Here is a 13700-nt window from a genome sequence, read left to right on the forward strand (position 1 = left end):
ACCAAATGTTCATCAACTGATGAATAAACAAAATGTGGTTATCTCCATACAATAGAATATTATTCAGCCACAAATAGGCATGAAATATTAATAAATGCTACAACATAAACATACTTTGAAAAGATTTTGTTACCGTACTGAAACCAAACACAAAAAGCCAGATAATGCATGATCCAATTTATATGAAATGTCCAGGGTAAGGAAATCCTTAGCAACAAAAAGCAGGTTAGTTAGTGGCTGTCCGGGATTGGAAGGGAGAGAGGAATCCGGACTGACTGGTAACAGGTACTGCATTACCTTCCGGAATGATGAAAATGTTCTCGAACTGAGTTATATATGTACTTCGAAATGAGTTCCTCTATAATGGTCTCTGTACTTCGCTGCTGAGTTATATATAGGATGGAGGTCTTTTCTGGTGACTAGACTGGCCTCAGTAGAAGAAAAGACAAACTTATACCACATTCCATTTTGTGTAGGACTAGCCCCTCTTAGAGAAGTAACATATTTTACTTTACTTCAAGGAGCATTTGCTGAGATCTGGCTTGGGCAATGTGCTACCAGGTGCTGGGATAAATCGCTGTGTTGGATGACTTCATAATCTAGTGAGAGAAAAACTCATGAACTAAATTTGATTCAGTATGATTAAAAACTATAGTAAAGCTTTGTAAGCAATGCTATGCTGAATTCCGCCTAGCACTGGGCTGGAGTGTGGCAAGATGGGAGAGGCTGGGAAGGTCACAGAGACAGCGTGAAAGAGGAGATGCTGTTTGAGCTGGGCTGTTTGATGCTGAGGTGTTCACAAAGGGAAAAAGGGGCCACGGTCATTCCAATAGAGGGAGGAACATAATTACAGGTGTGAAAGTGTAGGCAGCTTTGAAGACTATAATGACTGAACCAAAGTGAGGCTGAAAAAAATATGGGTGTCTAAAATACCATGCTAAGAAATTTAGATATAACCCTACATGCATGGGGATCCCTGGAAGGTTTAATAGGTTGAGAGCTGTATTTTTACAAAGATGATTCTATGGAGGCTGGGGTTGTAGGAGTAACAACAAGGCAGAGAGAAAAGCTTCGAAGCTTTTTAAATTTACTTATTTTTAAGAAGATTGCATTAATTCATTTTAGAGAGGGAAGAGGGAGGGAGGGAGAGAGAGAGAAGAGGGGGAGGAGCAGGAAGCATCAACTCCCATATGTGCAAGCCCAGGGTTTCAAACCTGCAACCTCAGCCTTCCAGGTCGACACCTTATCCACTGCGCCACCACAGGTCAGGCTGGAGCTTTTTAATAATGTGATCACAACACACTCTTTCCTCCCTTTTCTTCTTCCTTTCCTGGTCCTCAATTTTCTCATCCCCTTCTTCACGTGTCTCCCTCTTCTAGAACAGAGATGTTACCTGCTCTTGGCTTGCCCAGCATATGTGCAAGTGTCTAGCTGGGTGATAACCTCTATCCCCTTCTTCACCGAGCTGCCTGGTGGGGCCGGCATCAAGTGCTGCTTCCTTCCAGCAATGGACATGTTTGCTGGCATTTATAGAAAACATCAGAGGAGCCATGTCCATGTGAAGAGTCCATGTGAGGCCTCTTGTGAGTTCAGGTGTCTGGTGTGGTAGATGACTGTCCCCAAGCATAACGACTCTTTTTAGCACCACTGTAACGATGTACATATACCAGCCAGGGAGATAAGTAAATATTGAAGGCTCTCTTATGTATTCATTAAATTTTATGATTTAATAGTCATAAGAACTCACAGAAGGCACAGACTTTTATAAATGAAATTCTGTAGTGATGGTCTGTTAAATATGTTTTTGGCCAACAGTCTGTTCACACCTTGAGCAAACCCACTTTAATCTCCATCACTGAGGACCCAAGGTCAGGACCCATGGCAGCAGCCCACCTCCTTCCTTCTCTTCTTGCTCAGCACTCAGCTGGCTTCTTCCTTTCCATCATCCTTCCCCCATCCCTACTGTGGCATTCCTGTCAACCCCCTTTCTCAGCTACAGGCATCACAGGGAAAGCCAGCATCTCCTCCACTCCTCACCTTGGGGCACAACGGTCCTCTTCTGAGATTATGGTTTGTCACGCTCTACCTGTCCATTGGCCTGAAACACTGGCATTTTTACAGTGATTCCACTATCTTGATGGTGTCATATCTAATAAACTGTTACCTAATGTAAGGTCACAAAGATTTACAGCTATGTTTCCTGTCAAGAGTTTCATGGTTTTAGCTATGTTTAGGTCTTTGAATCATTCTTTTGCATATGGATATTCAATTGTCCCAGCATCATTGGTTGAAAAAGACTTTTTTTTTTTTTTTTTACCATTTGAATGGTCTTGAGATTTTCACTGAAAAACAACTGACCATGGAGATATGGGTTTATTTTTGGACTCACGATTCTAGTCCATGTCTATCTTTATGCCAGTATCATACTATCTTGATTCCTGTAACTTTGTAGTGAGTTTTGAAATCAGGAAGTTTGATTCTTTCAACTTTGTTCTTTTCTTTTTTTTCCAAGATGGTTTTGGCTACATGAAGTCATTTACATTTCCACATGAATTTTGGGAACAGTTCATTCACTTCTACAAAAAAGCCCACTGGGATTTTGACAGGGATTGCACCAAATCTGTATATCAATTTGGGGAGTACTGCCATCTTAACAATATTAAGTTTTCCATTCTATGAATGTGAAATGTCTTTTAATTTATTTAAGTCTTTAACTTCTTTCTATGATGTTTTTGTAATTTTCTTTTTCTTTTTTTTCTTTTCTTTTAAGTGAGAGGAGGGGAGATAGTGAGACAGAGTCCCGTATGCACCCCAACTGGATCCACCTGGCAACCCTGGTCTGGGGCTGATGCTCAAATCAATTGAGCTATTTTTAGCACATGAGGCTGACACTTGGACCAATCAAGCCACTGGCTGCAGGAGAGGAAGAGGGAGAGAAGGGGGAGGGGGAGAGAAGCAGATGGTCACTTTTGTGTGCCCTGACTGGGAATTGAACCCGAGACGTCCATATGCTAGGCTGATGCTCTATCCACTGAGCAAACCAGCCAGGGCTTTAATTTTTATTGTACAAGTTTTCCACTTCTTTTATTAAATTCATTACTAAGTATTATATTATTACTTTTTAAAATTTTACTTATTGATTTTAGAGAAACACTGATTTGTTGTTCCGCTTACTTATGCATTCATTGCTTGATTCTTGTATGTGCCCTGACTGGGGATTGAACTCACAACCTTGGTTTATTGGGATGATGCTCTAACCAACTGAGCTACCCAGCCAGGGTGTATTTTATTTTTTTAAAAAGGTATTGTAATTTAAATTGTTTTCTTTTCTTTTTTTTAAAGAGAGAGTGAGAGAGAGAAACAGGGTGAGAGAGGGTGAGAAGCATCAACTTGTCGTTGCTTTCACTTTAGCTGTACATTGAGCTTCTCGTATGTGCCCTGACTGGGGCCATGCCAGGTCCCCTTGCTCAAGCCAGAGACTTTGGGCTTTTCATGCCAGTGACCTCAGGATTTTGAACTGGTGACCTCAGCATCCAGGTCAATGCTTTATCCACTGAGCCACCACCGGTCAGGCTTGAATTGTTTTCTTAATTTCACTTTTAAATTATTTACTTTAGATTGTTAGTACATAGAAATAAAACTGATTATTGTGTGTCAATCTATATTCTATAACCTTACTGAATCAATAGTTTTTTTGGTGTGAACTTTCTATATATCATATGTCCTGTGCAAATATACAGTTTTACACCTTCTTCTTTAACTTGCATGCCTTTCCTTTTCCTCGCCTAACTGCCCTGGCTAGATCCTCCAGTACAATGTTAAATAGAAGTGGCAAGAGCAGACATCTTTCTCTTGCTTCTTATCTTAGAGGGAAAACTGTATTTTACCATTACCTATGGTGTTAGTCATGAGTTTTTAGTAAAAGTCCTTTATCAGGTATATGGAAGTTCCCTTTTCTCCCAAGTTTTTTTTTTTTTTTGTATTTTTCTGAAGCTGGAAACAGGGAGAGACAGTCAGACAGACTCCTGCATGCGCCCGACGGGGATCCACCCGGCACGCCCACCAGGGGCGATGCTCTGCCCCTCCGGGGCGTCGAGAGCCACTCTAGCGCCTGGGGCAGAGGCCAAGGAGCCATCCCCAGCGCCCAGCCATCTTTGCTCCAATGGAGCCTTGGATGCGGGAGGGGAAGAGAGAGACAGAATGGAAAGAGGGGGGGGGTGGAGAAGCAAATGGGCGCTTCTCCTATGTGCCCTGGCCGGGAATCGAACCCGGGTCCCCCGCACGCCAGGCCGATGCTCTACCGCTGAGCCAACTGGCCAGGGCCTCTCCTAAGTTTAATGAGTGTTTTTTTTTTGTTTGTTTGTTTTTTTTTTTTCATTTTTCTGAAGCTGGAAACAGGGAGAGACAGTCAGACAGACTCCCGCATGCGCCCGACCGGGATCCACCCGGCACGCCCACCATGGGGTGATGCTCTGCCCACCAGGGGGCGATGCTCTGCCCATCCTGGGCGTCGCCATGTTGCGACCAGAGCCACTCTAGCACCTGGGGCAGCGGCCAAGGAGCCATCCCCAGCGCCCGGGCCATCTTTGCTCCAATGGAGCCTCGGCTGCGGGAGGGGAAGAGAGAGACAGAGAGGAAAGCGCGGTGGAGGGGTGGAGAAGCAAATGGGCGCTTCTCCTGTGTGCCCTGGCCGGGAATCGAACCCGGGTCCTCCGCACGCTAGGCCGACACTCTACCGCTGAGCCAACCGGCCAGGGCCTGAGTGTTTTTTATCATGAAAGGATATTGGATTTTATCAAGTGCTTTTTCTGTGTCTATTGAGGTGTCCACGAGAGTTTTGTCCTTTATTCTATTAACCCTTTGAGTAGTATTTTTCATGCTCACTGATCCCCAGGAGTGAGTTATTTTTTTAAAAAAAATGAAATTAGTTCCAGTTCCAGTTTTATTAACTTAAAATCATGTTTGTTTGATAACCAATTTATGGAAACAAGAAGAACATACATTTGCCTTTTTTTAATGTTGTCTTATACATGTATGATTGTACTCTGGATGGTCAGGAGGCACGAGGACATACATGAACGTTAGTACTACTCAAAGGGTATTACATTAATTTTCAGATGTTGGCTCAACCTAGCATTTGTAGGATAAATTCTACTTGGGCATGATGTATAGTTCTTATGTGTATTGCTATACATGTATTTAATTTTGCTGGCATTTTCTTGAGGATTTTTGCATTTATATTGGTAAAGATAACTGATCACTAGTTTTATTTTCTTTTGAAGTCTCTGTCCGGCTTTGGTGCAAAGTTATACTGGCTTTACAGAAAAAGTCAGAAAGTATTTCTTTTTCTCTATTTTTTGGAAAATTTTGAAAAGGATTGATTTTAAATTTCCTTTAAACATTTGGGAGAATTTACCTGTGAAGCCACATGGTCCTGAGCTATCCTTTGTGGGAAGTGTAAAAAAATTATTTACTTGTTATAAGTCTACTTAGTTTATGTTTCTTCTTGAGTATTGGAAGTATTTTTCTAGGAATTTGTCCATTTCTAATTTGGGTTATCTAATTTGTTGGCATACAATTGTTCATAGTATTCCTTTATAATGTTTTTTATTTCTCTAAGGTTGGTAGTAAGGTATGTGCTTACTACCTGATTTTAGCCATTTAAGTCCTCTCTCACCCTCTTTTTTTGGGTCTAGCTAAAGGTTTTTGTTAATCTTTTCAAAGAACTAACTTTTGGTTTTATTGATTTTCTCTGTTTTTCTATTCTCTGTTTCACTATATGAAACAGAGAATTATGTCCACTATAATTTTGTTTCCTTCCTTTTGCTTGCTTTTGAGTATAGTTTGTTCTTTTTCTAGTTTAAGGTTCAAGGTTAGGTTACTGATTTGAGATCTTTCTTCTTTTTTTTTTTTAATTTTTATTTTATTTATTCATTTTAGAGAGGAGAGGGAGAGAGAGGGAGAGAGACAGAGAGAGAGAGAGACAGGGGGGAGGAGCTGGAAGCATCAACTTCCATATGTGCCTTGACCAGGCAAGCCCAGGGTTTTGAACCAGCGACCTCAGCATTTCCAGGTTGACGCTTTATCTACTGCGCCACCACAAGGTCAGGCCATAAATGCTTTCTTCTTTTTTAATGCAAGAATTTATAGCTAAAAATTTCCCTCTGCATACTGTTTTTGCTACATCCTATAAATTATGATATGCTGTTTAGATTTTTGCTCTTCTCAAAATATTTTCTAGTTTCCCTTGGAATTTCTTCTTTTATGGTAGTGTATTGTTTCCACATATTTGTGAATTTCCCTGATTTCCTTCTGTTATTGATTACTTCAGTTTTCTACCTCCTGAGCCCCCTCCCCTGGCTCCTTGGCCAGTTGTCCTTTCAGTCTCCATACTCTGTACACACCACTGTCCGCTATCCAAGCCCTGATCCATATTCATCTTCCTTAAGAGTACGAACAAGAGTTAAACTCTCCACCAGACCCACCCAGATGTTCTACACAGAGTGCTATGCCATGCCATTCCTAAGACCAAATCCTACTGACTTTCTATACGTATCATGGAAGTACAATCAGTGCAACTTAGAATTTTTAAACTAGCATTTTAAACAATCAAGCTCATTATTTGTCTATGCATGTGGCCCAATTGTAGGCCATTGCTGACAACTAAAAGTTTGTGCTCATATTTCAGAACCATTTCAGTATTTTACAAATCTTGTAGTTAGTTCTTACTAGAAAGTCAACACTTTCATGTAGAAGATACTTCTGATTAGTATAAAACATGACTTATATGAATTCACTTTTTACTCGTAAATGAATAAACAGAAGTATAAATCAGGGATTTGCTAATTGTTCTGCTAAGCACTTACAGATGTTAGACAGAAATTTATTTCTAGCTGTAATATGCTTAAACCTATATATACTCAGAGTAATAATCTATTTTTCTGGTTGTCATATTTTAGACAACCTAAACATTCTAAAACACATCTATGAACTAAAAAATGATTCACAAGAAAGTTTCAAGCCCTTCTGTTTGACACTTACTTGTTTCCATTCTTAATCTGGCAAACTTCTGAGTAGAAGTTTAAATGTCACCTCTCCTGAGGGGCATCACCTGACCCACCCCTAGCACAACCCTCTCCTGGCAGAATAAGCCCGCCTGTCTCAGGGCTGTATAGTATGTACCCTACAATGCAGTAATTATTCATTTCTGTGTCTATAGCTTTCCACGGCTATGGGCTATTTGTGGGCAGCTCAAAGGGGGAAGTCCCCACTTTAGTCACCGCAAATCCCAGCATCTCAATCTACTGATGGCCCCCACTAGCTAGCTCCAGCCAGCCTGGCATTTGGTAATTTACATATCACTGCTATATTTTCACCTGCCATACCACCAGTGTGGCCAGCCCTTTCTTGCCAGCCAAACTGGGAGCCCAAACATTGGGGAGAGTGTTAGTCATCTATCTATATAGCCTCCTGAGTTCCAACACATTGTGTTGGCCCAGGATTTGGGGCTATACTTCTGTCTTCCTACTCTGACTCAGACCCAGTTTGTAGTTGGCCTGGGTACCTTGCCTAGAAGGACAGTTCTCTTCAGGCTTGGAGGCTGTCCTCACCATGGTCTGTTACCCTGGGCTAGCATATAGTGGGCGATTTTGATAACTATCTGCTGAATGAATGAACACAAGCCCACCCATTTTTCTTCATTAAAGAGTGGTTCAAGCACTCTCTCTCTTCTCAAGTGAGCATGTTTGACCTTAACATACCATTTAGGCATCTGATTTCATTTGTCACTTTTAGTTTTGCTAGGATCATTATCAGAAGTGCAAATATTGTAGACAGATGGTCAGACTGCTAAGGTAGCAGGTAGTCACTGACAAGAATGAGGAGTGACCACAGAAAGTAGAGGCAATCACAGACAGGACAGAGGAAAAACACCAAGCAGAATAGCACAGCCATGTGGGGCCACTGAGCCTGGGAGCCCATGCTACACAATGCAAGAGGCCCAAGCGCATCATTGAGTACCAAGGCCAAACATACAGGCAAAATGGTAAAATTCAATGAAAGAACAAGGCAAGCCCCATACAATTCTATAGCTCTGGAAGGCATCAATACATCAAAGCACCGTGGTCAAAACAAGGACCTGAGTCATCAAGAAAAGGTTAAATGGTATTCAGTGCACTCTGTCAGCAGGCTGCCAAGAGCAAATACATTTTAGAAACATTTCTTTCTAAAAATGCAAAGTTTCTTATTGATGTTAGAGCTTAACGTAGTAAACTGCAGAATCTAGACAATTAGAGCCTCCTTATTCTATAAAGATATCACATGTCTAAGGCATCACGGCACACACAGGCACACATCACTTACAACAAACCAAAGTTCTTTATTACACAGGTATTCAGGGACTTGGAGAGGGCCTGATTAAAACCTGAGGGTTTTAAAGTATGAAGTTCTTTTATTTTTATATTTATTGTGTTTACATAGATTCTAGTGTCGCCCCGAATACATCCCCCCTCCCTCGTATTCCCTTCAACATCTCCCTCGCCTACTTCCCAACATCTCCCTTCCCCCTTCCCTCAGGTTTATCCCATCCTATCATCCCCTTCCCCTCTGTCCTCTAAGAAGTTCTTTTAAAAGAAGCAACTCTGAGGAATCAGATGGTGTCTTTAAGAAATTGCTCATATCCTGAGCTAGCTAGCTCCAAACCAGATTAAACTCCACCTGCCAAAATTAAACTGGATGGTCCAGATTTCTGATTGGAACTTGAGTCTCTTGCTACCCTGCCTATCCTAGCTACACTTCTAGTTTCTATTGTGTGGTCCAAATTTCATGTTCATGATTCTTACTTCTCTGTTCAGCTTTTGGTGTTGTCTGATTGGACATCTGGTATCTGACTCTGGCTTTGTCCCATAATTCCACCTCCTGACTTCCAGGACTGACATTCACTTCTGTTAACTCCAGGGCTGGCTCCTTCCCACTGATCTTGTCTTACTACTTTTGCATGCTTTGCCAGGCTATGCCAGGAGGGTAAGCTGCACCCACCAATAATGAAGTATGTTGTACTGGGCTTTGCTTGGCTATTCTGTATATAACTCAAAAAAAGTCCATCTTGTTTGAATTAGGCTTCCTTAAAGGTAGTACTTTTTATCTGACTTTTTTCTAAAAGAAATAGCATGTACTATCATTGAATACTCTTTTCACAATGGAGTAGATCTCATGCCCACGGAGTAACGTGGTTCAAATCCTGGCTGGTTTTATTCACTCAGGACTAAAAGCCCTAAAAGTCTGATGCAAATAAACACAGTTAATTGCCCTTTGGGATCTAAAAGTGTTGCTTAGCCCTAAAAGGCCATTATGGAAGAGGTTCTCGCACTGTAACATGCAAAGAGTTACTTGGGGAACTAGTAAAAATGTAGATTCCTGGGCTCCATACCTAGAAAGTCTAATTCAGTGACTGGGTGCAAGAATCTGCATTTTTTTCTTCTTTTTCAATTGAGAGGAGGGGAGATAGAGAAATGGAGTCTCGTATGTGCCCCAACTGGGATCCACCTGGCAACCCCCATCTGGGGCTGCTCCCAACCGAGCTATTTTTAGTGCCTGAGGCAGAGGCTCCATGGAGCCATTCTCAGCACCCAAGGCCAACGTGCTCTAACCAATCAAGCCATGACTTCAGGAGGGGAAGAGAGAGAAAGGGGAAGGGGGAGGGGTGGAGAAGCAGATATTTGCTTCTCCTGTGTGCCCTGACTGGGAATTGAACCTGGGGCATCTACATGCCGGGCCAGTGCTCTTATCACTGAGCCAACCGGCTGTGTCCAAGAATCTGTATTTTTAGCAAGAGCTTTAGGTATATCTGATGCAGTTAGCCCTTGAACTACCTTTTGAGAAACACTGTATCACAGCAACAAGAAATCTGATAGACATGGGACAAGAACAGTAATGAAAGGACCTCACCAATCCTCTCTTTCTGAGAAGCTATGATGCACCTTGCCTAGAGGTCATCTGGACAATTCTTTCTTAATATTCTTGTTACTGAACATCAGCTCAGTTACAAAACCAACTTAGGATTGTTTTGGTGAGGACAATGTGAATTTTTCAAGTTTCCATAAAGAAGATATTTTAATACATTTTTAGAGTAAGTGGGAATAGGTGTCTAAATTGTATTTTTATATAGGAAGAAATAAACGATTTAAGTTATATGCTCTTGTCCTCCACTACACCAACCCTCCCTCCTTAGATCATTTTTCCCTGTGATAGTTTCAAGAGTCTCAGGAGTTTGTCCAAATCAATAATATTTTAAATTTAGTATCAATCACTGCTACTTTAAATAAGGAATGAATATACCCATTTGATCCAGAAAAACCCTTAAACGAGCTCCCCAGCAACACACACATTACTGGTGAAGAACAGCTGTTCCTGAGCGGTCTGATGCCGAGGAGCCTGGCAGGCCAGGAACAGCAGAGCCCAGGAAGCGTGGCAAGCTGTGCGTTTGACTAGATAGGCCCAGTTTCCCTGGGCACAATCCTATGCAATCCTGGAGGAGAACCTCAGGAAAATTACTTTATTTGGGAGGATTCTGATGGGGATAGGATGCTTTTGGAATCTAAGATGACAGAAGATATTGATGAGCTATTAGATCCAGGAGGCCTGTCTGATATTTGAGACAATGGGGGCTCCATTTGTTTCAGGACGATGCCTTCATTTTTACACCAACATAGTTTATGGCTTGCAGGGGATATGTGGACTGACGGATGCAACCATTAAGGATGTTAGAGCCCCCTTCTTACTATTATTGGAATATGTGTATGTGTTAGTTTTTCTCCTAGGAGGATCTTTAGTTCTCCCAAATCTCATAACTGGTTATACAGATGTTTAATTGAGAGGAATAATTATGAATTACGATTTTTTTTTCTTTCAAACTTTCCTATCTGACTCATTTATTGCCTTCATTACAAGTATTTTAAATATTGTAAAGTTAAAGTTAAAAGAATAAACATTGCTAGTAGGCAAGCCCAAGTCTAGAAAAACTCAGTTTTTAAAAAGTTAATGTTTCTTAATTGACACCCTTGTGTACTATAAAGACTGCTAACTTACAGAAGAAAAGGAGTTTAAAGTTAGAATAAAAAGAAGAAAAATTGATTGAGAAAGAAATGCAGGCACAGTAACTCCAGGAACGCCCAGGGATCAGGGAACTCAATGGCTACGGATGACCAGAGGTAGGACGACTTAAAATGTGAGAATACTAGTTAAATGTAAGAAGTTAAGATATTCTGGGGAAAATGCCTAATTTGGAAATTAAAGTTGAACTGTTGACCCAGAGCTTTTGAACACTTTTTTTTTTTTTATCACTCTGATATGCTTTGGGTAAATAAAGCAAGGAAGACAAATTTTATCTGGCTTATGTTTGCTGTTCAACTCTGACCCCTGCCTACTGAATGACTTTAAGTATCTGTTATGGAAAAAAATGATACCACTTTAATTTCCGGCTCCATCCCCATCTGGCTAGGGAGAGGATAAATTAATATTGTCATGTTTTGTCTTTAGGGTGTCTGATGCCCCCGAGGACGAGCCTGTGGGACAGTCTGTGTTGGCAGGGATTCTCGGCCAGACTCAGAAGAGCGGGAGTCAGGACAAGGCCAGTTCACGTAACAGCTCAGAGCCATACAACACAACTTGCTCCGAGGATGTTGGGCATTGTGCTTCATTAGGAAACAAAATATAAGCTTTCCACACCATTAGGAATGACTTTAGGAGTGAAAGCACATAAGACGATGCCTCACCTCATCAACAATGCACTGCAGAAGCTGGAGAGGCTGCAATGGGAAAGAAGAGAGGAAAAGTATTAGCCTCTATGCAATATCTTTACAGTGGAGTGGAAAGAAAAAATCATTAATGCAATAAAATATAGCAAGATTAATCAACAACAGCAAACTCTTATAAAAACATTGATGCTCAGGATGTTCTATTATTTCTAATGGTACCTAATCTAATACAGGCAGTTAAAGGTTTGCATTTTCTTCAAAATGCAATTTGCTAAGTTTAAAACAAGGCATTCAAGCATGCAAAGGAAGCAGCCATCAGGAAAAAGAAAAGTGAATTTTTTTTCTGAACTCATAAAGCTTACCATTAAAGATCCCTGGTTTTTCTGAATCTGAAAAAAGGCAATATGTAATTAGCATGTCATAATCAAAATGACTCACTTGGACACATTATGATCACTGAGAGAAAATTATTGCATTGCTGGTGGCAATTTGTGGGCATGTGTTAACACAATTTACATAATGAAAATACACAAATGTTAATAGCTCGCTTCTCATTTATAGGCGAAAGTCAGCAGAATGTTAATTTCACACAACACTTTTTAGTACCCTCCAGGTTGTATTAGAATAGGGAGAAAAACCATAATCCATTTCAAAAGGCTGTTTACGATTCAGATATAAATAATGTTTTATATTGCTAGATTGTGAACACTGGGCTTAATGTTGCAATCATTGCTAATGTTATGAAGCTCACTCTTTTTAAATTAAAAACCGATTTATTTAAAATTGAAATTAAATCATAGTCAGAAATTAGAATTTTGGATTCCTGCCAGTGTTTGCTCACAATCCCCTATTTTGTGAAGAAAACTTTAATTATGTGGTTGAAGTATTTGTCTCTAACTCAGAAGTGGGGTGAAGACTCCACCTTTTCCAACGTTCCTTCAGCCTGTTTCCAGGGCAGTGCTGCTTGCTGTCTGGGAAAATCAAATCCATGCAAAACTTGACTCGTTTTTCAGGGGATAAAGTAGAGTGAAAGAAGAAATGCCTGTTCCCAATCAACATTCTGAAGGCAGGCTGCTCACATATCTCACACTGATAAACCATCTCTATTAGAAAGTTACTAAAATGTGACACCAAATTAATAAAACATCCACTGTAATTAAAGTATTAAACACTTCAATACACCCCCCCCCACCCCACCCCCGCCTGCAGTTATTACAAACTCAATGAAAATGGGAGTCCCAGGTACTAAATTTCCTAAGGAAATTTTCAGGAATGAAGTATGACTGATGGTTCAGTTGGTTGCTGGGATAACTGAGCTGCGACCAGTTGGTAAAATACAGGGAAAACAGTGATAGTCCCCTATATGCTTCCAGCGGTGCATTTAAAAGTTCTTTCACATACACATTCTCCTTTGATCTCCACACCCACCTCGAGGCTGGTGGGGCTGGTCATCTATTCTATGATGGGGAAAGGGCTCTCGGAGGACGGGCCGGAGGGGCAGGCTGTGGTTGTGCAGGGTCTTCACCGGCGCTCCCTTCTCTCCAGTATCTATCTGCGCTACATCTGCCTACAGTCACAGTGCTGCTTAAAAACAATTAAATTTGCATACATACTTGGCATGGTAAAGTTGAGAAATTACCAATTTTGGCACTTGGGTTCTTTTCAACTAGACTGTAAGCTTCTCAAGGGCATAAGCCATGTTTTTTCATTTCTTCTGCATCCATATCGCTGATAGGCAGGCCCTTCCACCTAGTGCTTCAGTATTTTAAAAAGTGTTTTTCCATGTATTATCTTGCCTGAACATGGTGCCTACCATCACTGCTCTTGGCTTCTTATCGCCCCCTCCCACCCCAAACCTCTGTCTCTGACTCCCAGAAACCTGTCTCAGGCTCTTAGTCTACTAAAAAAAATTAAAACAAAATTTTTTTTTCCAATTACAACTGACAT

General features: G+C 41.0%; 1 protein-coding gene across 6 annotated transcripts in view; it reads right to left on the bottom strand.

The window, feature by feature from the left end:
• Nucleotides 1-13700, bottom strand: part of MAP2K5 (mitogen-activated protein kinase kinase 5) — a 280465-nt gene that overhangs the window by 53784 nt on the left and 212981 nt on the right. For 2 of the 6 annotated variants that reach the window (XR_010746200.1, XR_010746199.1), the window contains 3 exons: nucleotides 12116-12142; nucleotides 11772-11804; nucleotides 8362-8422 (listed from right to left, as the gene is read on the bottom strand). Coding sequence is in view for 4 of the 6 variants with exons in the window: in XM_066342716.1 (XP_066198813.1) it covers nucleotides 11772-11804; nucleotides 12116-12142 (60 nt within the window). In the remaining 2 variants the exon portion in view is untranslated. The remainder of the gene's footprint in view (nucleotides 1-8361; nucleotides 8423-11771; nucleotides 11805-12115; nucleotides 12143-13700) is intronic. The other 4 variants (XM_066342716.1, XM_066342714.1, XM_066342718.1 and 1 more) reach the window with 2 other exon arrangements.

Source organism: Saccopteryx leptura, chromosome 6 (assembly GCF_036850995.1).
Source record: "Saccopteryx leptura isolate mSacLep1 chromosome 6, mSacLep1_pri_phased_curated, whole genome shotgun sequence".
Taxonomy (NCBI): Eukaryota; Metazoa; Chordata; class Mammalia; order Chiroptera; family Emballonuridae; genus Saccopteryx; species Saccopteryx leptura.